At 38.7% G+C, this 25212-nt stretch overlaps 1 protein-coding gene and 1 long non-coding RNA gene across 5 annotated transcripts in view; both read left to right on the forward strand.

Annotated features, from left to right (window-relative positions):
- Positions 1–1289, forward strand: part of LOC129727111 (GTPase-activating protein CdGAPr) — a 135168-nt gene extending 133879 nt beyond the window's left edge. For all 4 annotated transcript variants that reach the window (XM_055684584.1, XM_055684582.1, XM_055684581.1 and 1 more), the window contains one exon: positions 50–1289. In XM_055684584.1, coding sequence (XP_055540559.1) covers positions 50–128 — 79 coding nt within the window. In that variant the 3' untranslated portion in view covers positions 129–1289. The remainder of the gene's footprint in view (positions 1–49) is intronic.
- Positions 1290–2052: 763 nt separating this feature from the next.
- On the forward strand, positions 2053–11464 carry LOC129732013 (uncharacterized). Its single transcript, XR_008729140.1, has 3 exons — positions 2053–2470; positions 9445–9795; positions 10987–11464. It is a non-coding gene; the product is annotated as an uncharacterized LOC129732013 (long non-coding RNA).
- The last annotated feature ends 13748 nt before the right edge of the window (positions 11465–25212 follow it).

The raw sequence follows: 25212 nt of genomic DNA on the forward strand, positions 1-25212 counted from the left end.
GCTTGATTTTTATTTACCCTAGTTGCTAATGCCTTTTCTCCTCTTTCAGGCGGGATCGTTTCTCACCACAGATTTCAATCAAGGATGTTGCAGCAATGTTCGAGTCAAGGTCGCAAAACCAGTCGTAAAGAAAATCTTTCAATAGAATAGAAGACACAGAGTAGCGCAGTTATATCCGTCGTGTGCTACTTACGGGGAGATGAATATTTTAGATAAAATCAAAAAGCCCAGCATCAAACCGCAAACTCGGAAAGAGGCGCAAAAATAAACATACTAAAAAAACAGTCAGAAACACAAGCCATTGATATTACTTCTTACGAATACTACGCATAGATTCCTGTGACTACTTTTTTGCTAGATAAAAGCAACAGATTAACTACTAGGACTACTCTAATAAAACAAAAACATCCCTCAGACGTTATTCGGTATTCTGGTGGGAGGATATTTATTTTACAAATCTACCTACAACTACGATAGAAATAATTATAAAACCCAATTCAAGGGAGAATCTCGTTCGCGCACTCCTTCTCTAATCTTCACAAACAACCGATGTAAAATGAATAATACTCGAAGAAAAACGTGTAACTGCTATTTAATTGCCACTAACTGCTTATAAAACAAGTAAAACAGAATGCTATTTTATGCATTTAATAATTGACTGCTGAAACAAGGAATCAACTTACTAACTAATAAATGCATTCACTAGACTTTTGTCTTATCTTTGCTACAAAAAAAAAACACAAAACGAGCACTCCAGATTTGATAGTTGCCAGAGTTGATTGAATATTATCGCGAGAAAAAAAAAATCATTAAAGTTTTAACTAATTTCGGTTAACATATTCGGTTGGAATGTATATACCCGCGAAACCAGTTTTTTTCTACTGATCAGTTTTCATTGCATAGTATAAAACTCGGTATTGCACACTGAACAAGTCGTTAGGCTGTACATCACACTGATTGCGTAGATTCTAGGTTTTGTTTAGGTCTATTGATTTGTCTAATTCAACGGATAAGTTTATTTGCTCGTTTTAAAAACGGACTCGTTCTTTTTTGATTGATTACTCGTTTGCTCTTGTACGAAAGTGAAGCGTATACAAATTCGTTTTTAGGAAGAAATTTTGTTATTGTTCTTTTATCCTTTCTGTTTCCAAATCACTGTATAGGTCAACATAAATATGAAAAAAAATATCTAACAAAGAAGAAGTAGAAAATGCGACAATAATTTCCCCATAGCGTTGATAACTTTATCCAGTTCATTGATTCAAAAAAAAAAAAAACAATCAAGATAATATCATATTATAGAAAATGTTCCAAATTCGTCGTTCAACTTTTTGTCAGCCCAAATAAACTAACTACTTCTTCCAGCTGATGTTTTCATCGAATGATTTCAGTACGTTTTATTTGTTCTTCGACTTACTCTGTACATACATTCTAAACTCTTCACTGGCACCTTTCCTGAAAAAATGATAGATTGAAAATAAAGGCCAACTTATATGTAAATAGGACATACGACTACTGCAGCACTTGGGATAGGATTACAGAAAGTTCTCACGAAGGGTTTTATATACGAGAGAGAGGAAGCGGACGCGCAAGCTGATAGATATGTGTACTATTGTTCAGATAAAAAACCAGTAACGGCTACTCACTTTGGGGAGCCAAATAAAATAAAAGGAAATCTTATACTACTACTATATCATACACTCGAGAAGATAAAGAAAAAAAAACTACCCGTGAAGATTGATATTAACTATTGCCTATGAATTATGCAAATTTTGCTGACCATCACAACAATACTACACACGACGAACAAAATTTATGCCAACAAACAAAAACTTAGAATAAAAGATTACACAAATCAGTTGAAAAAATTAAAAACTAACAATCATCCTGTGTATTACGTCCGAAAGATCCCCATACGCGTGCTAATTTTGTACTGCTAGGTAATGTCGATAACGAAACAATTCTGAAAATAAAATTTCTATATTTGACGAAGTAGCTGAAACACACTAATACACGAAATAGAAACTAATTCGACTTAAGTGTAGCTCATGAACTTTTGCTGTAGTGGTAATATGCGAATTATAAAACCGGAGCATGCGCACTTCATCTGTGTCATTGAATAGGCCGTTAGTCTACTTTATCGACCCTTATATGCGGTTGTCATTCTTTAGGAAAATATTCTGAAGTGGCACCATAATGTTTCATTAATTGTTTATATTCTATATTAATTGCCAAAAAAAAACAATACCAGTGAGGCAAGATTAGTTGACAGCTCTCGCTTTTTAAAATCACTGTATTGTGAGTGCGTAGCATAGTAGGCTAGTATCAAAGTGTGATCAAAATTTGCGTATTTGTTATGGTTTTCGCTGTTCTTTTTGCCTTGATAGGTCTATCAAAATTATCGTGATTCTGGAGTAAGAATAACGAATGCAGAACTAACTTTTTAACTGATCGGAACTGTCCAATGATGGTGAGTACTTTCAGAAAAAATTCAAATATGATTTGACATTTCTTATATGCGGGTTGTTATGTTATTCAAGTTTGAAATTTTCAAGTTATAATTGTTTCAACACTTAATCGAGTTAAATTAAAACATCATCTGGCATCATATGAAAGATGTCCTAATATATTTTTTTTAGGTCGGAAGTGGCACCCTTTTTACAAGTAAACAACAGATCTAATCCTAAACTTACTTACCGTTAGCGCTTTTCTCTTAATTTTACCTATCTTCCTATCCTAAAATGATTACTTTTTTCATATATTTTTGTCCTGTTGTGTTTTCAGTTTCTTCCCGTTTTCATTTTCTTCATCATTGAGTTTTCAATCTTTCATGTTTCAATTGTTTTTAATTTCATCCATTTGATTTTAGCTTCTTGAAGAAGACAAATTCGTCCTGTCTTAAATATCAATTCTCACAAGACTTAGTCTGTAAATGTTATTCTTAACCTTTGAAAAAAGCAGATCAAATGAAAGATGTAAAATTTGTTAAGATTCTGATTTCCTTCGATTCTTCACTCGAAAAAACTTTGTCAATTTTCATTCTGTTTTCGTATTTAATTTACTTTAAATTATACCATAATTAGATTCCACACAATATTTTCAACAATTTTGTCTAGACTATGAAAAACTCGTAATATATTTATCAGTTGAAATAACAATTGCATGGACACCAGTATTTTTTTTTTTATAACTAATATTTATTTAGGCCCAACCGCGAAGCATAACGGGGCCGAATGTCTTTTGGAGTAGGGAAAAGCCAGCTTGAGTAGAGCATGTATCCCGACTGCTCCTCCTCAAACAGGCATAAAAACTCTCTCATCTTTTCTTTTTTATAAATACAATTTAAAAATACATGTCATTTAAACCTACGACTAAAAATAACATTAAATTTCTTCTCTATGTTAAATATCAATTCTTAATACTATTCATTGAGGTGTGATGGTTCCTTATCTCTTCGAAATCAAAACTTATACCTAAGTTTGGTGGATCATGTCTCTCAGAAAGAAGCAATGATTCATGTTTCTCTAAAAAGAATAACACAAGAAAAAAGAAAAAAGGAACAAAATTAGTGTGAAACTTTTTGAGGGTAGTTGTGTTGGGAAAAATAAGCAGAAACAGCAAGGAGATAATCAAATTTGATATTTGATATCTTTTAAAAAGTCATAAATAGGTATTACAAGCGCGGGGTTGCGGCTAGCAAGCGCATCCCGTACCTGAATCGTAGACGTCACTTTCTGTTTTTTGAGAGAATCTTTAAGCTTGGTCCTTGCTCTATGATACTTTGGGCATACGAAAACTATGTGGTCGATGTCTTCGTATCCTCCACATTCGCACATATTACTATCGATCAAGTTAATTCGATAGAGGTGTGCGTTTGCAACATAGTGATTGGACATTAGGCGCGAAATAACTCGAATGAAATCTCGAGTTAAATCTAACCCTTTGAACCAAGCTTTTGTAGACACTTTGGGCGAGATCGAGTGCATCCATCGCCCAAGTTCGTCTTTATCCCACCTTTCCTGCCAGTTTGCCAGGGCCATTTGTCGAGGCAGGTGAAGATACTCGGTATAGGTGATCGGTCTATCAAATATATCTCCTATGGCACCCCTTTTCGCTAATAGATCAGCTTCTTCATTGCCTGGGATTGAGCAATGAGAGGGGACCCACACAAAGCAGATAATGAAAGACCGATCAACCAGCACTTCTAATATCCGTCTAATTTCTGGGAGGAAATAGGACGGGTGCTTGACCGGTTTAATCGATCGGAGAGCTTCGATAGAACTGAGGCTGTCCGAAAAGATGAAATAATTGCCTGGTGTCTTGAGCTCGATAATTCGCAGCGAATTGTGTATGGCAGCCAATTCAGCTACGTATATGGAGCAAGGTTGTGATAATTTGCGGGATATGCGATGATCTGTGTTGAAAACGCCATATCCGGAATGTCCATCCATTACAGATCCGTCCGTGAAGAAGGAACTATCTTCTGGAAGGTGACCAAATTTTGCCGAAAATATTGATGGCACAACTGTTGGTCTGAGGTGTTCGGGGATTCCATGGATTTCATGTTTCATCGTCAAATCAAATACAACATAAGAATTGTTAAGCGATGGTGAAATCTCACGGTATGGAGCAACAGCCGAAGGGTTTATCTCCATAGACATGAACCGCTGATATACTGACATACAGGGTTTCTGAACAACTTCCAAACATTTCTCATAGTTCTCGATTAGCATTGGGTTTGCTATCTCCGATCTGATGAGAAAACGGAGAGCCAGCTCGAAAAGCCTCTCTTTAAGTGGTAGTACTCCCGCAATGACCTCTAGAGACATGGTATGTGTCGATTGCATGCAACCTAGAGCGATACGCAAACAACGGTATTGTATCCTCTCTAGCTTCAGCATGTGTGAAGCTGCGACACCTCTGAAGCATATGCTGCCGTATTCTATTACGGGCAGAATCGTGGTTTGGTAGAGTCGTATCAAGTCCTCTGAATGAGCTCCCCATGTGGTTCCTGTTACCATCCTAAAAAAATTAATTCTCGGTTGGCATCTTTGTTTCAGGTAATTGATATGTTTTTCCCATGTGCACTTAGAGTCATACCATACTCCTAGATACCATACTCCTAGATACTTGAAGCTAGGTGACTGAGTGATGGGTCTTCCGGACAGAAGTAGCTCGAAACGAGGTGGTGGTCGCTTCTTTGAAAAGACTATCATCTCCGTTTTTTCAAGCGAGAATTCGATTCCAAGACAACTGGCCTAACCGGTCAGATTATCTAGCGTATTTTGCAGGCTGTTTTTCATGTCTTCAGTTAGATTCGCCGTGACTGATACAACGCAGTCGTCAGCTAACTGGCGCATTGTACAGTCGTCCGTCAAGCATGTGTCGATGTCACTGATGTAGAAGTTGTACAACAGCGGACTCAGACAAGAGCCTTGGGGGAGACCCATGTAGCTTGTTCGTGTTATTGTTGAAGAACCGTGGTTGAAAAGTAAATGCTTTTCAGACAGCAGGTTTATCAAAAAGTTTGTCAATATAGGGGAGAATCCTCTTTGATGCAGTTTCTCGGAAAGAATTTCGATTGAAACTGAATCAAATGCGCCTGTGATATCCAAGAAAACCGAAGTCATTTGTTGTTTGCTGCCAAGAGCCATTTCCGCTTCTGTGGCTAGCAATGCCAGGCAATCGTTAGGGCCCTTGCCCCTACGAAAGCCGAACTGGGTCTCTGATAGTTGGTTAGTTGATTCTGCCCAGTTGTCGAGCCTACGCAGGATCATTTTTTCCAGCAATTTGCGTATGCATGAGAGCATTGCAATCGGCCTGTACGAGCGATGATCTGCAGCAGGTTTGTCTGGCTTTTTGATAGCGATAAACTTAACCTGTCTCCAACCTTTCGGGACCATATTGTTCCTGATAAGTGTATTGAACAGTTTAAGGAATCGTATCTTGGCCGAATCCGGCAGGTTTTTCATCAAATTAAATTTTATCCTGTCCGGTCCTGGAGCCTTGTTCCTGCAAGACGCGAGGTCAATTGAAAATTCCAGCATTGAAAATTCTGGTTCTTCAATCGCTGTTGTATCTCTGAATTTCTGCTGTGATGGGACAGCATCTGGGCATACCTTTTTCGCGAAATCATATATCCAACGTTCAGAGTATTCATTAGCCTCATTGTTGTCGGACCTATTGCGCATTTTCCGAGCCGTATTCCAGAGGTAGCTCATAGAAGCATCTCTGGGTAACGTGCTTATGAAATTTTGCTAGTACGATCTTTTTTTCAGCTTGTGTAGTTTAGACTGTTTCAGTTCCAGCTCTCTAAACTGATCAAAAAGTTGAATGGAATGATCTTTCCTGAATGCTATGTATGCTGCTTTTAGAGTTTTTTTCATCTCGGTGCATTCTTTGCCCCACCATTGTTTGTTAGGACGAACTTTTAACTTGTTCTCAGGGGCGGGCCTCGTCTAAGATTGCAACGCGCTATCTAAAACTAATGTTGCAAGGAAGTTGTATTCGTCGGATGGAGAAAACTCTTCGTTTGTTTCGAGCCCCTGGGATATTATGTTCGAGAATTTTTCCCAATCAATATTCCGGGTGAGATCATACTCTACTTCGACTGTGGTAGCAGACTGGAGCCTGCTCATAATCGAAATACTTATTGGCAAATGGTCGCTACCATGGGGATCTTGAATAATCTCCCATTTACAATCCAAAGCTATTGAGGAGGAACACATAGACAAGTCTAAAGTGCTCTCTCGTACTGGAGGCCTTGCTATTCTTGTAGCTAGCCCAGGTATATTCAATAGGGTCATATCGAACTCGTCTAGTAAGCTTTCAATAAGAATAGCCCGGCTATCATCTCCAGATGCTCCCCACCCCATACCGTGAGAATTGAAGTCTCCCAAAAGAAGGCGTGGTGTCGGAAGCAGTTTCGTTATTTGTGTTAGCTGCAGCCGATTAATATTAGCTCTGGGTGGAATGTAGATTGATGCGACAGTGAGGCTCTCACCAGCAATTGTTATATGGCAAGCAACAATTTCTATACCATCAATTGCTGGAAGAGGAATTCGGAAGAATGGGTAGCATTTCTTGATACCAAGGAGCACTCCGCCATAAGAGTTTCCGCGGTCTAAACCGACGATATTGAAGTTTTGAACTGTTAGTGTTGTATCAGTTGATAACCAAGTTTCCGATAGCGCGAAAATATCGCATTTGCTACCATGAAGCAGGAGTTTAAATTTATCTAGTTCGGGAACCAAGCTTCGACAGTTCCATTGAATGATCCTTGTTGTCGATTCGTCACTTCTGTTGTCTGGTTTAGACATCGAAGGATACGAACGCGAGGAGGGGCCATTTGGTGCTTAGTTGCTTACCCAACATGCAAATTGTTGGGAGCCAAGCCGAAATCATACTTTTAAGAGCATCGGATAGACCAAAAGTGGTGAATATCCATTCAACAATCATTTTGAATGAAATACGTCCATCAGAAGACGGTATTTCTGGTTCCGATGACAACTTAGCTGTGGGAGCAGCTCGTTTCCCTGGGAGTTTGGGAAATTCTTTTTCGCAATCAACCTTAAAACCTGGTGGTGGCGCTTTAGCATTTTGCTCAAGGGCGGGACCACGTGGGGTATCATTATGCGTCTTCTTCTGCTCCTTTCTAGGGAGTTTAGGAGAAGTTGCACTTGGCCGTTTTCGCACAGCTCCGGTTGACGGCAGAGGTTGATAGTCCTCTTCATCATCATTGGAATCAACGTTCTCCAAACTGGAGTAACGATTTTCCTCCTGCTGTAACGCAGTCTTCAGCATCTGTGCGAAGGACTGCTTACTGCGTAGTTTGGTCGATTTTTTTAGTGCGTCAGAGCGTTGTTTGTATTTTGCACAAGTTTCAATTTTGTGTGGGTCGCCACCACATAGAGAGCATTTTGCCTCCTGTTCGCTACAAGCGTGGTTACTTTCTTTAGTTTCCCCACACTTGCAGCATTTAGTTTTGTTGCTGCAGTAGGTTTTTGTGTGCCCTAGCTGCAGACAATTTGTACACGAACTGACTTTTGGGATGAAAAGTCGTACCGCTCGAAGAAATCGGGGAGCACTTTTCCTTCGAAAGTTACTCTAAAAGAGTCATTCGGGGAGTAGTTGCCCATGTTGTTCTTAGAGTACATTCTCCTGCACTCTAGAATTTTGATTTTCGGAAGATTTGGATTTTTAAAATACCCAAATCCTTTCATAACTTCTTCCTCTGTGAGATCGGGTTCTGTTATTACGCCCTCGATCTCGATTGCGCGTGCCGGAATATATACCCGGTATTCAATTGTAAAGTTTTGATCTTCGACGACCGCATTTGCATGTCCGAGATCAGAAAAAGTCGCTTTTAATTTATCAGCTTTGACTTTATAAACCTCAATCAAGCTGCTGTATTTTGTGCGCAGAGCTTTACAGATCTGCACAACCTTGAGGGGTTTGTTTTTTGGCCGGAAAAATACTACCCAGCGGAGCCCGGGTTGACCCTCCTGGTACTTTTTAACCCGCGTTGGCGCACCAGTGGGTGTAGTAACCAAAGCTGTTTTGCGAGGTCTTTTGCGCTTTTTCACAACGCCAAAGAACTCACCATTGTTATTTTCGGGTATTTCCGAAAAGTCCATCCCGGACTCATCCACTTCAGAGGAAGATGAAAGGTCCTGGGTGATAGACAGTCCACCTACCGCCATTTACGGTCGTGAACTGTCTGTTCTCAAATGTTATCAAATGCACAGTTTTAATATGAATGTAAAGGTAATCACTTTATATAAAGAAAGAAATACAATGAGGGATCGGAATTTATATATATGTAAATATAAAATACTGCAGAATGTGTGAATGAATGTATATAAAGGAATAAGAGAGAGAATGAAAGCACTTATCTTGTATGTAGATGTAATTCGCTTGCACCGGTCGCGTTCCCGCTGCACTGAATGAACGCTGAGCGGCAGCGCCCTTTACTTTCCTTTGTTGGGGTTCCACCCCAGTTGAGTCGACCTTCACTGCTGCGGGACGGGCAATTTGAAGTCGAACCAGCGCGACACCTTTCAGCATTCGCGCCAAAAACAACCACGCCGCCACTACCACTACTGCGCAGGCGAGCACTAAAACAAAACGGTATATGTATGAGCGTTAGCTGTAGAGCACACACGAAAATCAACTTCCCTGTACAGCAGCCGACTAAGCAATGGGACACCAGTATTGATAAACTTCTCCAAACTGTTGTTTTCTGTTCTTATTCAATATTATAGAATATTTTTCCTTATTAAAATAAAATACCTAAGGCTTACCATTAAGTCGACCGTCGGCAGGCAGCCGTGTGCATGTTCTTAAACTCGGATAATCACTTGGCTGAAATTTGACACTTTACCGCAGTTATTTTTTCCGCTATACAATACAGCTTCCGTTTCTTTTTTCCGCCTGTCCTTTTAGAGCGTATGCAACACCACCAACAATGAAAAAAAGGAAAGCTGCTACAGTTCAACCTAATTTCCCAGCAGGAGCTCAAGTGCTGCCGCCCATCACGGGTGTTGGACCTCTTGCTGGCTCTGCGGTGAAATCAAGGCCGTCTTTGTCATGTAAACAGACTAATTGCTGAAAATCAGCTACGCGTGCTCCGGATGCGGGCACGTGGCGCAACTTGAGAGCGGCGTGACGCGTGACGCGTCAAGGCTAGTGTGCTTACGTCAGTTGGGAGAAGAAAAAAAAGCCGATGAAAGTTTTATTTATGCGCTGCAGAGCCAAAGTCACCTTGTGCCAGCAAACCCGCAGTGATTATTACCGGTAATTGATTTAATCTTTTATTTCTAGTTGAAAATTTTTCCCAACAAATCGAAATAGGAAATTTCGCCGTACGGAAGGACAGGAAAAGGGCAGGCTAACGCGATTATCCTCTATTAATAGGCGCGTGTATGACGAACAATACGAGGATGGTGTGTAGAGTAAATTGATTTACCTACTGATGGGGTATAATAAAATTTTTGTAAATGACGGGTTACAGTTGAAGGGAAGAAATTTACCAGTTACTTTTAGATTGTTTCAAAATGCACGCTACCGAACGTGACCTTTTACGTCCAGGTTACGCCTTCCTTTCCGATGCCGGATCGGCTTTGAAAGGAAATTGTTGCAATCTAATAAACTGAGATTGAAATCAAGATAATAGAAACGGCAGGTTCTGCACATGGTCATGATTTAATAATAAACATTCTAATAGACTGGCTGTACCGTAAAGTCGAAATTAGTGTCCCAACGTGCTGAACGAGTGCTTTTCCAGATCGGTGTGATAAACATGTCCTGCTGCCTTTTAATTAGGTGTACAAAGCTGCCGAGATGGCAATAGATTGAATTGGAAGAGGTTGGAAGTGGAACATTTTCTCCCTTCGTAGCATATCAGACAACAATAGGGTAATAATTGACATTTAGTTGCAACCTGTAAACAATGCACAATGTGAAATATATTTCTGCAGCAAGGCTTGGGAAACGAAACTGCGTTGATAACTAAGATTTTCCTTTCCAATTGGTCGGCGTGCGACCAGACAGAACCAAGCGCCAAAAACATTATTTCGAGTAATCGGCGATCAAAGTTTACTCACTCCGTATGCTTCCTGCAAGCTGCTGCAGAGAAATTTTGTTATAATACCATTATAAACTGTTCAAATGATTTCGATTCTTCGTGAAATATAGATTATCAATCTTAACATCCACTAGTGTTAAAAACTCAATTTTCAAAAAAAAAATGGCGCTTGGTTCGGTCTGGTCGCACGCCGACCAATTGAAATACTTACAAAAAAAAACTAATCGCACAACACCTACTATCTGATTGATAAAATTATAACAACAACAATCAACATATGCGCCTATAAAAGATAAAACAGTCATCCAAGTAACCATAGATATCTATCCGTGACAGAATCTAAACATAATTCAAGAGTGTTTATATCCTGTTCATTTTCTCTGATCTCTTTTCGGTCGCAGCATGGATGGTGACCTTTCGAGTGTTTGAAGTGCTGTGTGTGTGCGCGCCCACTATCCCATCCTGGTGTCGTCATCCTGCAACCTGCAGCCGCAACGTAGCACCAGCATCATTGGGGTGTCTGGCACCGTTCGATAGAACAGACATATTTCCTCCCGCGTTTGTTAAGCCAACTCGCAATCGCAACATCGGGGGAAGGCAATCCAGCGCGCACCCCGGGGTACACTTCGGTCCACAAGGGTTTGCCTTTTTGTTGATCGAGCCGGATTAGGCGCTCATTGTAGTGTTGTTATTGAATTTAGGAGCTCTTTCAAATGGTGAATATCCGTTAATATGCACGTTTCTCCATAGATTCGAGTGGGATGGGGAAAGTGCGAAGTATAAACGAGAATTAAGAAGGCAGGTAATTTGCTTTTCAGTGTTCTTTTTTTGCGAGCAATCTGTCAGTTTCGGCCCAGAAACTATTGAAGAGGGTTGCGAGGCAACTTTTGTCATAACGTTTGGCATATTAATTGACCCTAAAAGCGTTTGAAGTGGTCAAATCGGATGTTGTGGAGAAATTTATTTCACAGAGTTAAAAAAGAAATCCAAAGAGAAGAATCAAAAACATCTTACATGAGTTTTGTGTCTTTGAGATTTGTAACCTGGTTTATGCCCATTGAAGTAGAACAGTTCCATATGACAAAAACAAGGAGAACAACAAAATGCGAGTTTAAACGACTTTTATTCGTTTGTTTCCTTCCTAAACGTTATAAATATTCAACTTTCTTCAAAGGTAAATATTTCACCGCATCCAAAATTTAATTATGAAAATACTCTCCCGTATCCTGTTGCATAGATTGAGGCCGTTGCAGGAAGTCTTTGTTAAACACAACTTGCAGACACATCTGTTTATAGGCTTCAAGGTGGCGTACGATTCAGTGAAACGCAACGAGTTGTGGCAGATTAGTCTTGAACATGGTTTTCCAACCAACTGATTGAGCTGATACGTGCGACTATTGACGGTTTCGCATCAAGTTTCAGGACAGTGGGCGAAACTTCGGATGTTTGAAGCGAAGGGACGGGCTCTCAAACTTGCTGTTCAAAATAGCCTCGGAAAATGCTATACGTAGGACAGGTGTGCAGAGAAGCGTTTTCAACATCACGAAGTCTCACATGCTTCTAGGTTTTGCACACGACAGCGTGTTAATCATAAAGCTGTGGAGAAGCCCTTTACGGCTCTCAGAAGTAAAGCGGCGAGAATTAGACTTATCATGAACACTGCTAGAACGAAGGATATTGTGGCTGGCAGAGAGCGTGGTAGTTCTACGGTGGAGATAAATGGGGATACTTTCGAAGTGATCACGAATTTGTTTATCTTGCTACTCTCGTGACATGTGACAACGAGGTGAGACGCGAGGTGAAAAGATGGATTGCGACGAATAGGGCTTATTACGGGTTGCATAACCAGCTTAGGACAGGACGCTGATCCTCCCAGTGACACTCTACATACATGGTTCGAATGCTTAAGGTCTGCGAGCGTAGGCTCCTGCGATCAATACTCGATGACCAACTAGAAAATGGTGTGTGGTGCAGACGCTTGAATCACGAGCTTTACGAAGTATGAAACACGCTGATTAAACACGGCAGGTAGCATGCATGGTAGACAAGCGACCAGTAAAGATAATATTCAGCAGTAACCCGGATAGGAACCGACGACCTCGAGGCAGACGCCGCATGTGTTGGATGTGTGCTTTCGACGAGGATGCCCGAGCAGTGGGTGTAAGTGAGAATAGTGAGCATCAGCCTAAAACCTAGTTTTGTGAAGACGTGTTCTGGATTTGGTATAGGATCTCTAGTAAAGCAAGTAACACCAACAAACTCGAGGACAGCTGGACCTGGAAAAAGTTTGGATGGGGAAAATCGGATTTCTGGTGTTGACGTAGGGCTACGTCTTTCTGTTCTATACTGAGGTACATCCTGTAAAATTGAAAATGAAACTGGCAAATGTTCGGTTAGATTTCAAACGGTAATAACAGCATATCCACAAGATGAATTGCATTGATCAATATGTAGTTGGATAGATAAAATGTTGGACAGTTCAAAAATCAAAAAAAAATTTTTTTGACAGAGTCTCCTCGTCCCAACAGGTCACTTTGCTTCCATGAGTCTGAACTAGTTTGAGGTCTCGGAGGTAAAGGTTTTTTTGATTTACATTTTTTTGCTTGATCTAGCTGAGTATTCGAACTCGATACGACAAATTACTTCTGATGGACACTAATAGTGTTAGTAGAAAAAGTGATTTTTAGCATTTGATTCGACATACTCAACTTTGAACAGCTATAGATTTTTAGGGACATTCTAGCTCTTCAGTGTCATTGACAAAGTTGTTAAGCAACTAAAATACTATACATTAACAAAATGGTTCTGGAAAATCGATCACTTTGCCCACGTTTAATTTATTTTGGCAAACTTTCCAACAACTCCCGAACTCGGTGATTTTTTTTTCGCAAATGTCAGCAATATATTTTGACGAATATTCAGCAAATATATCGGTCTACGGTATACCAGCTAGTATTGAAATTTCGTTCACCGAAGTACTTGCAAATTGTGCTGAAAACTGAAAAAAAAATTTCGCTGAATTTATCAGCTGTTAAGTGGTCGGCAATCAAATTTAAGTGTGTTAGTTTAAAACAATAATAATCGATTTTCTTTTTTTTTAGTCCTGATTCCGTTCTCTGATGATTTACTGTTATTCCAATCCCTTTTTATCTATATTGTATGTTTTTAGGGTAAGTGTACCAATAGTGGTTTAATCATCACAATCGAAATGTCCATGATCCTATAGTGGTGGCAGAGTTCCTACAATGGTGGAATTGCACAGTGGTTCGATTTGTATGGCAAGGGCGGTCATAAATAGTTTTTATGCAATTTAATCCTCGAAATTATTGAAATCGATAGAAAAATGTGTTTTTAGACTGAAACAAGCATATCGATGGGTTTGAGGTTGTAGGGTAAAATAAGATTTCATGTTTTTATCAAGATATTCAATAAATTATATTATATTTTATTATTTTTAAACAAATTCAAACAAATTATCGTTTTTTAAACACTTAACAAGCTCAAAACTTCATGTGGCAGCTTTGGTTTGTTGGATTTCGATGACTGTCTCAAGGTTGAAATAAAGGGATCTGAATTAAGCAATAATCTTTGCAGTAAGTCTGTGTTAGTGGTTATTCGCGATATTATACGAGTGTGATTCAAGCGGAAATTTTTAATATTTTTGTTATTTGATTCTGCTGCTTCTTCTGAAAGTTCGCCAATTGAAACCAGTGCATGATCGATAACAAGATCACCGTGTACGAGCACTTTATGCACCAAAAGTGGCAAGTAATACCAGGTATATTGGTCTACCAACATTCGAGCAGTGGTTACTGCGTATTCCTTGAATTTTACCGTATCAATCTCACATCCACATGACAAGCTTTACAGAATAGTTGTACACATTTCCAATAACTGCTCATCAAGGCCGGTAATCTCTGCTGTATCTTTAGGAAATTTAAAGAATTTTCTGGCAGTATTTCCATCATTCGATGTACCGCTTCCACCACTTTTTGGCTTATCAACAATTAATCCGAGCCGTTCCCTTAAACCCAACTGAATGGCCTTTTTCCTGGTTGCTACCGATTCTTTCTCTTTCATTGACGGTGCTTGCCATTTTTGAATATCTATACGATACGATACATGGAGTAGATACTCAAAGAATCTGATCCAGGAATGAAGTGGCGATAAACCAAACTCGAAGCCTATGTCGTTTACAGGTTTTTACAAGCTCTCTTCGATGTTATTCATTTTCGTTGGCTTCGCTCCACATAGATAGCATCTAATAAACATATACATACATGGTTATTTGGGTCCGCAGGTCGTCTTCCACCTGATCGATCCACCTTGCCCGCTGTGCACCTCTCCGTCTCGTCCCTGACGGATTGGTTTCAAGAACCATCTTTACCGGGCTGTCGTCTGACATTCTTACAACATGCCCAGCCCACCGCAACCTGCCTATCTTAGCGGTGTGGACGATAGATGGCTCCCCAAGCAGCTCCTGCACCGAAGATAGTACGCAACACCTTCCGCTCGAAGACCGCAAGGGCGCGTTGGTCCTCCACAAGCATAGTCCATGTCTCATGCCCGTAGAGGACTACCGGTCTGATCAGTAGGGATGCACCGAATAGTACTATTCGGCTTTCGACCGAATACCGAATAATTAATTTCTCAATATTCGGCAAGCCGAATAGTCAACCGAATGTTCGAAAGAGCACATTATCGATTAAATGAGAGCAATGAAACAAAACTATCCTTGAGATTAAGTTATTTACCCTTCCTCGAGCTTGAGCTATTAATGGAGGGCTAAATTTTAAAGGCTGAATCACGAAAAACTGAAACTTGCAAAGCTAAAAGATATTTGTTATACACTTGAGGATGAATGCACGACAAACTAATTGAATTATCTCCTATTTCAGTCCAGCAGCATGTATCTCAGACAATCGAACCAGTTGAAGGCCGAGGGTGTTTTTTAGAAAAACAGTTTCAGCTTTTTTTCAGCAAATGTTTCACTGAATAGCACATATTCGGCAAAATATTTTGTCGCACATTGAGGAACAAAAATGATTCCAATATTTTTGTATTTCAATCACGAGTCACGACACTTTCTATCGGTGTCTGAGACGCAGAGATGCCAAGTATTTGTTTTTCTCAAATGTCTTCACACCCCACTGAAAAATGTCTCCTGTTTTGTGACCCTTGAATCACAAAGTCATCTCCCGCTGGGAGATGCAGAGCAAAAAATATTCTCCACTGTTGCAAATTGTGCGCGTCTTCCCATAATTTCCACTGTCTTTACTTGGTCTTCGCAAACCAGCACGTCTTCACAGCTGGTCAGATGTCTTCAAATTAAAAAAATGTCTTCACATCTGACATCGCTGTTGAGGAGCTCGTCAGTTGCAAGTGCTGCTTTTTATTTTCCATGAAAATACCCTACATGCAATGATGCCATTGTAGGTAGTAGATAAATCAAAATTTTGGCGAATTTCTGATTGCGCGCCACCTCAAAACAGATATTTGGTAATGAGCCAGATTTTAATCTCATTTCGTTCGCGTTGTCTCGTAAGTTTGTCACATGAAATGTTACATACCTCAAAATTATTAGCCTAGAAAATGCCGAAAATGCCACTTGAAATAACTGCCAGATTATTAACAAACTTGTCGTGTGAATTTTGCCTGATTTTATTCGGAACCCAGTGGCAACCCTGCCAGTGTGCTTTTTTTGGAAGGGCAATATCATCAAGCAAATCAACAAAGTCACCTCAACATTTACGCGGCAATGATTTGTTATTCATAGATTGTTATTTTATTATAGATTGTTTATTTTATTATAAGTTTTTATCGAAGTTATATAAAATGACTGCGTAGCGCTCAGCAATCTGGGACTGTTTTCTAGAAAGTGACGGTAGTCGGAGAGCTAAATACGTTGAATGTAGTGCAATGCTTTCAAGATCTTGCATAGGAAAAAAAGCAACCAATTCATCAATGGTGAATCATTTGAAGCAACATTCCACATTACATCTACAGTACAAGGATCAAGAATCGCAACGGATATTATCAGAAACAAAACAACATTCTTCGCAACCTACTGTTATAGAAAGTTTTTCGGCGAATCTTACATGGGATCATAATTCTGGAAAGGCGAGAGATATCACTAAGGCCATTACAGAAATGCTCATTCTAGACATACAACCATTATCAATGGTGGAAGATGAAGGTTTTCGTCGATTGATGAATAAAGTTCGACCTAAATATACGGTAAATTATTGTATTAATTTATATGAATGAAACATCTTATCAATTTTTTTTTTGATTCCCACTAGAAAATCTTTTACAACAACAGCTTTGCCAGATTTTTATGAAAAATGCAAACGAGTAATTAGAGAGGCTCTACCAAAAGAAGGCGGATATCTGTCGTTCACAACGGAAATTTGGTCTTCGCCAAATAATAAAGCGGTAATAAGTTTGACCGCTCACTGGTTTGACCAACTTCAGAACGTCTTGCAAAACGCTATTGACGTTGACTAACGTCTATATCGAAGTTAGGCACCTGAATTTGAAAATCTAGTAATTCAACCAGGGAAACCAGGGAAAAGTGGTCAGGTTTTGAGCGCTTTTTTTTCAGTCATTTATAATCAGGTTTTCGAGGTTTTGGCATCAATCGATCAGAAATTCTTTTACGGTTTAATTCATGTAACAAAAACAAACTATTGTTTGAGATACACTATTGAAAAATTGGTAATTAATATCGATTGTCTAAATCATACCGCGCAGCCAATCACAACCTCTCTTTCCAAGCACAGTCGACACTAACGGATACAATCGATCTGACTTTGTTGTTATTGTTGTTGGCACTTTCGGTTTCCGATGCTTATTTACGTTCCTTGTCATTTCATTAGCTACTTAGCCCCTCCTTCTTTCTAACTAACTGATGAAGCTTTGGTATAAAGGTACCGTTCGAACATTTCACCCCAGCAGCAGCGGACATCAATACCGATGGCAGTAGGCGAAGTGGATCAGCAGCGGGCAACAGCGGCGGTGGTAGTGGATTGCTGCAGTTCTTACCTCTTTCAGTTCGGCTTCCCTTCGATCTGAGTTGGACCCCACCAGCGGTAATCCGATTCAGATATCGTTGGGTGAATACAACCCGAGACTGAAAGAGACTCGTATCGCCAGGTGGTTTGAGAAGCCACCATCATTCAGCGTATGTATATATAGGGTGTGTGCACATAACGTGTGTGAATATCTGTAGCGTGTGTCCCTAATATATAAGGTGTGTGGCTAGCTTGTGTGGCTTGCTATATAGCGTGTGTGTATGTTTATGGCGTGTATGCATGTCTGTAGCGCGTGTGTGCATGTTTATAGCGCGTGTGGCCAGTGATGCCACATATACAGATTTATCTACATTTATACAGATTTTTGCGTATTTTTCACACAGATTTTCTGGAAATAATACAGATTTATACAGATTTTTTTGGTTTTCATTGGGTCGTAAATTAAACTTCTTTATATAGTTGAATAAATTAACTCAAATGCGGTGGAGCGTGTCGGAGGTTTTATTATATTCGTATGCTACGCATAAAAACATGAATGAAAACACGCATGAATGAATTACGGGAAAAATGTTAAACAAGCTATATTGCATTTTTTTCGAGAAGAATATGTCCAGTACATATGCAGATTTCATTTTACAGATTTTTTCAAATTTTATCAAGATGCTAGTATTTATATGAGCAGTGCTAACGTAAGAGCTTCACAATACAACACTGATAGAACGGACACGTAAACGGGACCAGACAACAACACTTGTTGCTCTTACTTAATATTAAGTAAAAGCAATAAGTGTTGTTGTCTGGTCTCGTTTACGTGTCCGTTCTATCAGTGTTGTATTTACCAAGATGATAAGATTTTTTGAGCTCCAAAATACAGATGAAAATGTGGCATCACTGCGTGTGGCACCGCAACCGGTACCGCCAGGTTTGAGAAGCCACCATCATCCAGCGTATGTCTTTGGGCTATATAAGAGACTGTTTCTCCTCAAGCAAAGCAGAGGGACGAATGACCGTTTGGGGTTAAAGTCCTTTCAAAAGAAATCAATCAATCAAACCCCATCAGTTTCATTACTAAACCGTACCGGTTACATACGGACGCTAGATGTTAGCAACTGAAAGGAGGAAAGACAAAATAGTACCGGTCATCTCGGGCCGATTTCACCCGTAATACTGGTGGCTGTTATTAGTACATGGCTACTGCAAAATACTGGAATGTTTGGAATTCTGGACTGACTAACCAGTAAACAAGAATAATCGGCAACTGGTACCTTTTGGTGCCTCAAAGTTTTGTAATAGAAGCGTTGCAATTCCCTCTACTATTTGTTTTAATGGAATATAAGAATACGGTAGTCAACGTCATGCGGTCGTGTCTTGAATACCACCCTGCTACTATTTTTTTTAAATACAAGTGAATTCTCTGGATCTCACACAGGAGAGAGAATTGGTCTTAAGATACATGACATGTTGAGCTCATGGAACATTCCCGTTTCCAGGGTTCACCTTATACTGCGAGATAATGCCGCAAACATGATTAAGGGACTGAATGATGCAGAGTTACCGAATACAGGCTGTTTTATTCACACTCTCCAACTTGTGATTCTCGATGCATTGGACTGCCAAAAAGTAGTTAAGGATGCAATCACAAAATCTAGAAATATTGTCACACATTTCAACCATTCACCCCTAGCTTGTAACAAACTGATAACAATCCAAATCCAATACGATATGCCTCAAAAAAATTGCTACAGGATTTTCGAACGCGATGGAATTCCACATTTCATATGCTGGAACGCTTAATTGATCAACGGTCAGCAATTACTTACTATGCTGCAGAAGTGCCCACAATTAATAATGTATCGAAACACGGATGGAATATTATTAAACAAGTTACAGAGTTTTTGAGACCATTTGAAGAAATCACGCGGTTAATAAGCTCAGATGAATCATGCATTTCTGAAGTCATTCCATATATAGCAACACTTAAACTGTTTCTGGAAAGGGAAGATGAATGTCACAAAGGAGTAGAGCAAACTAAAGAAATTTTACTAAAACAGTTTAAAAAACCGATTCCGGCATACTGCTGAGGAAAATATTTTCACCTTTGCAACGTTTTTGGATCCGAGATTCAAGCAAAATTATATTGCAGAGGATTACCGCCGAACATTGACTGATCAAATTGAGGCTGAAATTCGTACCAACCAGGAAATACCTGTAGATCGTAACCCTGTAGCACAAACATTAACCGAAAGTGCTGCCGTTTCATCTGTATTTTGGAAATGTTTCGAGGAAGCTCGAGAGAATCACTTACAGCCAATAAAACCGTCAGATTATGCCATTAAAAATGAAGTAAATAAATTTATAGCTGAGAGTATTGTCGATAGAAAAACGAACCCGTATTATTGGTGGACAAAAAATAAGAGTGAATATCCGCGACTGTTCAGACTTGCTCTACAGTATCTTTCGTCTCCTGCGAGTACAGTTATCAGTGAAAGACTTTTCTCGACTGAAGGACTCATCTATGAACAACACCGGAACCGATTGCTACCTGAAAATGGGGAGATGCTAACCTGCCTAAAACGCAATTTCAAGTATTGGAGTTCAGATTAGAGGTAACGCTAACTATTTAGGCTTAATGGTTTTTGCTGTACTTTTTAATTTTCAGGTATATTGTCATGGTTTCCGGTAATGCTTCTTCCCAGAATCTGAAATCTTCAGATTTATAAAATTAGATTCATTTATTTAAACCATCGTTTGATATGCAATATCAATCCTAGCGTTTAATTGTCTAGTTTTGTCCAGTTGTTTTGGATGGGTTTTGCATAGGGTGGTTTACCGGTAAAACAAAAACCGGTAAAACCGTTAAAACCGATATTTTTTTCAATATCGAAATACCGGTATTGGAGAGGCGAAAAAACCGGTATTTTCGGTATTTTTCTTAAAATTGAAAAGAAAACTTGTCACAATTTTCATAAATCATTGTAGGGCTAATGAATGCTACCAACTTAGGTAGGCGTTAAAAACGCATATGACGGTGTATATAATAAATACATTTACACAAAAGCAACATTGAACATAAATTTATTTTCTAAGTAAAACAGCTAATCTCTATACACACTCATACTTACTCTTTTCAACATCGCTAGAAAAAATATCTGAATATGGCGTTTTGTAGAGCAACTCAAGTGCTTTGATGTCATGTATAAGCCAAGTGTGCCAAATGGGGTAAAACGGCCCTAGAAAGTTTCTTTTTTCAAAAAACCGTCAAAATCACTAAAATCACTGTAGTTTCTGCTAGACTTGAAATATTTTACTTAAAATTTGGATTATCACTGTACCTTGCCAGATCTACCCTCTCTATCAGAAGATAGGCAATTTGGGGTAAAACGTTCCTTGAAGATTTTTTTTTTCCGAAAAATGCCGTCAAAATCACCAATACTGCAAGACCTCGGGTTAGACTCGATAGATTTGATGAAAATTTAGATAATTACTCTAAGTTAATACGAACTTGAAGGCAAGATGACAAGTATGACAAATAGATTTACATAAGGGGCCATCCACATACCACGTGGACAGCTTTGGAGGGGGGTTGGCTAATGTCCACGGTCCATACATTTTTTTTAGAATTTATATGGACAGTTGTCCACGGAGGGGGAGGGGGGGGGGGTCAAAATCGTTAAAAATCTGTCCACGTGGTATGTGGATGGCCCCTAAGGAAAATAAATATTTTTCTTGAGAAATACTTAGCGATTTTCGGGGTGCTATTGTCTCTACAGAAAAGGTCCAGAACCAGAAGTTAGCATTTTATAAACAACTACAAAGCTTTTATTTGGCATAATATCCAGATGCATCTTTTGGGAAGTGACTAAAAAGGACTAAAGTTTTCCTTGACTTCACAAAAAGCTTCAAACAAAGTAAAAGATATTATCGACATGATGGTCGCGAAAATAAATAATTCCAACCGAGTACCTTCTTATCAGTGGAGCAAATAAAATCGTTATTTGCACGATTCTCTGCAATAGTTATGTATGCAAAACTTAGCGTAAAGGAAGATGGTGCTTTGATGAAAGTTGAAAAACATCATGAGTAAAAATTGTTAAGCATTAATGTTCGAAGTCGTGATTTTCCAAAATGATTTCTCATTTTTGTTGATACGACAGCAACCAGAGTAACATGATTTTTTTGGCCAACACTCAGGAAAAAGCGAAGAATGAGACCGATGACAATTAAGTTAAAAATAATCAAATTAAAAAGATTTAAATTAAATTTAAAAACAATCAAATTAAAAAGATGAACATGAAACTCAGACCATAACTTACTTCATTTGCTTTAACAAAACTCGAAATATTGCAGTCTTTCAGCAACCGTCTCATCGATATTGTCTTTTACAGGGTTTGATGGTTTTCTTGAAACCTAGTGAAAAAGTCAAGAAAAAGTTCAGTCCTTTTTAGTCAGTTTTCAAATGTAGTAGTATTTCCCAAGAAAAATATTTTTTTCGTCATGTAAATCTATTTGTCACTTTTGTCATCTTACCCTTAAGTTCGTATCTAACTAGAGTTATAATCTAAAATTTCAGTAAATTTATCAAGTCTCACCCAAGTTATTGCAGTTTTGGTGATTTTGAAGGCATTTTTCGAAAAAAAATCTTCAAGGAACGTTTTACCCCAAATTGCGTATCTTCTGGTAAAGTAGGTAGTTCTGGTGAGGTACAGTGATAATTCAAATTTTAAGTAAAATCTTTTAAGTCTAGCAGGAAGTAAAGTGATTTTGACGGTTTTTTGAAAAAAAAAAACCTTCTAGGGCCGTTTTACCCCATTTGGCACACTTGGCTTATACATGACATCAAAGCTCTTGAGTTGCTCTACAAAACGTCATATTAAGATATTTTTTCTAGCGATGTTGAAAAGAGTAGGATGACCCTGAAAATTGACAATTTTTAAAAGAAAAATGCGTTTTTTCCGTCAATTCACCTCTTTACCCTATATTGTTACCATGCGTTCTGAAGTACTCTTAGTGTAGAATAAAACCACAAATTTTTGGAAAAATCCATCAAGTCTAGCAGGAGTTATTGCACTTTTTAGAATTTGGACGTTTTTGGACATATTTTCAATGGCCGTTTTACCCCACTTAACCTCAATGAAAAAAATTGAAATTTTGCAAAACTTCCTACCTTGAATAGACAAACAAATGCTGAAAATTTCAGCCCAATCGGAGAACATCAAAACAACATGCGGTTGCGCCTCTTGCGAACTGGCTCTTAAAACACATTAGAAATGTAAATGATAAACAATGTAAATGATAAACATTTCAAAAGGTCCTATCTGCTTTCGTTTTTCCGAAACGTCTTTTCATTTTGGAAATGTTTAGATAGACCTTTTGAAATGTTTTTCTAGATTTGCTATCTGAAAACTCATAAAAAAAATGTTGGCCAAGTTGTTGTTCTACGTACTCCTATGTGCAATGGTCTAAATCTTACAAAAAAAACTGGATCGTAATAAAGCATAGGTACTCATAATTCCAAAATCATAGTTATGCAGTGACAAGTCCATAGATGCAACCTGAGACGCTGAGCAAAAAATAAAATCAAAATCAAAATTAATGTTAATTTTTTAGTTTTATTTTAAATAGTACAGTGAGAATAACTTGCGTTTTTTGCGGACATGATTGTCATCACTTCCCCAAACTATGATTTTCAGACTTTTGTAGTTGAACAAGTAGGTTAAAAAAACACGAGTCCCTCCTGGTTTGCATAAATCCGAAAAAAAGGAAAATACCGGTTTTTTACCGGTTTTACCGGTTTTTATTTTTATGAATACCGAAATACCGGTTTTTCGAAGAGTCGGTAATACCGACCACCCTAGTTTTGCAATAAACACATTTATTTTACAGAACGTGCGTTTTAATATCAACTAGGGTAACCGCTCCTATATTCCCTGGGCTTGGTGGTTGAGCTCCTATCTCGGGTTCTTATAGCTTTACGGAATCCTAAGATGGAGCCACAAAACTATTGTATGAGAGTTTTGACAACCCAAAGGGCGCGTGCTCCCGGGTGGCGGATGGGAGCTAAGGGAGATGATGAGAGTCAGATACCTATTTTGTAGTCTTTCCTACTCTGATCTCGGCAATGTTCTATGTGAGAAAGTTTCTTAACAATATCAATTAACACTTAAAAAATTTTCTAACACGTGGACCAGACCACTTAGTGCAAGCTCTTTTCTTGTCTATATCCATGAATGCATTACAGTCCCACATGATACTTCGTTAATTGTTAGATAAAATGAATTAATGCTTTTACTTTTTTCTCTTATGCATTTATGGATGGACTGTAGTTAAACGTGAACTCAAATTCTTCACTTTTTACTGTTAGTTCCATGTGCAAAGTTGTATTGTTGTATGTAGTATTATATATACAGTCTTTTTCTTTTTCTCTTTCCCTTTTTGTTTTTTTTTTTTTTATATTTAACCTTTACGATTTTATTCCGAGTTTCACAATCGCATCCCATGACTCACAAACGCTTACGTGTAGTGGGAAAAGATAAGATCGATCAATTTCTAATGTCCCATTTCTTCTTTTTCTTTTATTTTCCTTTCTTTTTCGGCTCCCGGGGAACCACGAGCTAAATGGCTAAAAGGTAACATAGAGGAAGACACACGAAATAAAACTATCAAAGACCGCAGAAAAGGGTACAACGCAAATCAACACACCAACGGATCTGGACAAAGCACGCTAAGGATTACATTCAAAGAACAGTATCAACGTCAGTAATAAAACAGAGAGGTAAAAGAAGTCAAAAAACGGTAAGCGGAAGTTAAAACAAAGCAGGTATGAAGCAAACAAATTCTTCAAAATCACTGAAATTGTAAAACACAACATTGACAGATATCTCTCCTCATCCATATCTACTTCTTCCTTTCCGGCCCTATCTGCAACTATTATCACTGTTACTTCGACTATCCCTTATATTCAACAGCTTAGCTTACTATCCGGCAGCCCCAAGCAGGATTCATGAGACCCCTGAGGTTATTATTCTGCGATGCCAAATCTACATCTCTCTATTGGTACAGCATGGAAAGTGATTAATCACTAGAGACTTGGCCCTACGGCCCCCTTCTGCACCCAAAAACGAAAACGAAAACGAACTAGGGTAACCGCTCCTATATTCATCTCATCACGCCTTTTTGATCAATTTATCGTCAAATTTTACCATCTTTTCAACGTAAAACTTTCAGCCACTTGAGAAAATCGAGAAGCAAATAGATTTACTTTCAAAAATTTGTAGAAATTTGACGGTAAATTGGACAAATGAGAAAAATAAGATGAATATAGGTGCCCCCAACTGTTGAGATGAATAATGAAGCGATTACCCTACAAGTTCAAACTATGAACCAATTTTTATTTTATTATTCGGTTGATATTCGGCCGAATCTCTCAAATCATTATTCGGTGAACCGAATATTCGGCAATTGCCAAAATTTGCTGTTATTCGGCCCGAATATTCGGTGCACCTCTACTGATCAGCGTCTTGAAGATGGTTAACTTGGAGACCAAAGTATGCACGATTTCCTGCCATAATGCGCCGTTGAATTTCTCTGCTGATA

The sequence above is a fragment of the Wyeomyia smithii genome, chromosome 3 (genome assembly GCF_029784165.1).
Source record: "Wyeomyia smithii strain HCP4-BCI-WySm-NY-G18 chromosome 3, ASM2978416v1, whole genome shotgun sequence".
Taxonomy (NCBI): Eukaryota; Metazoa; Arthropoda; class Insecta; order Diptera; family Culicidae; genus Wyeomyia; species Wyeomyia smithii.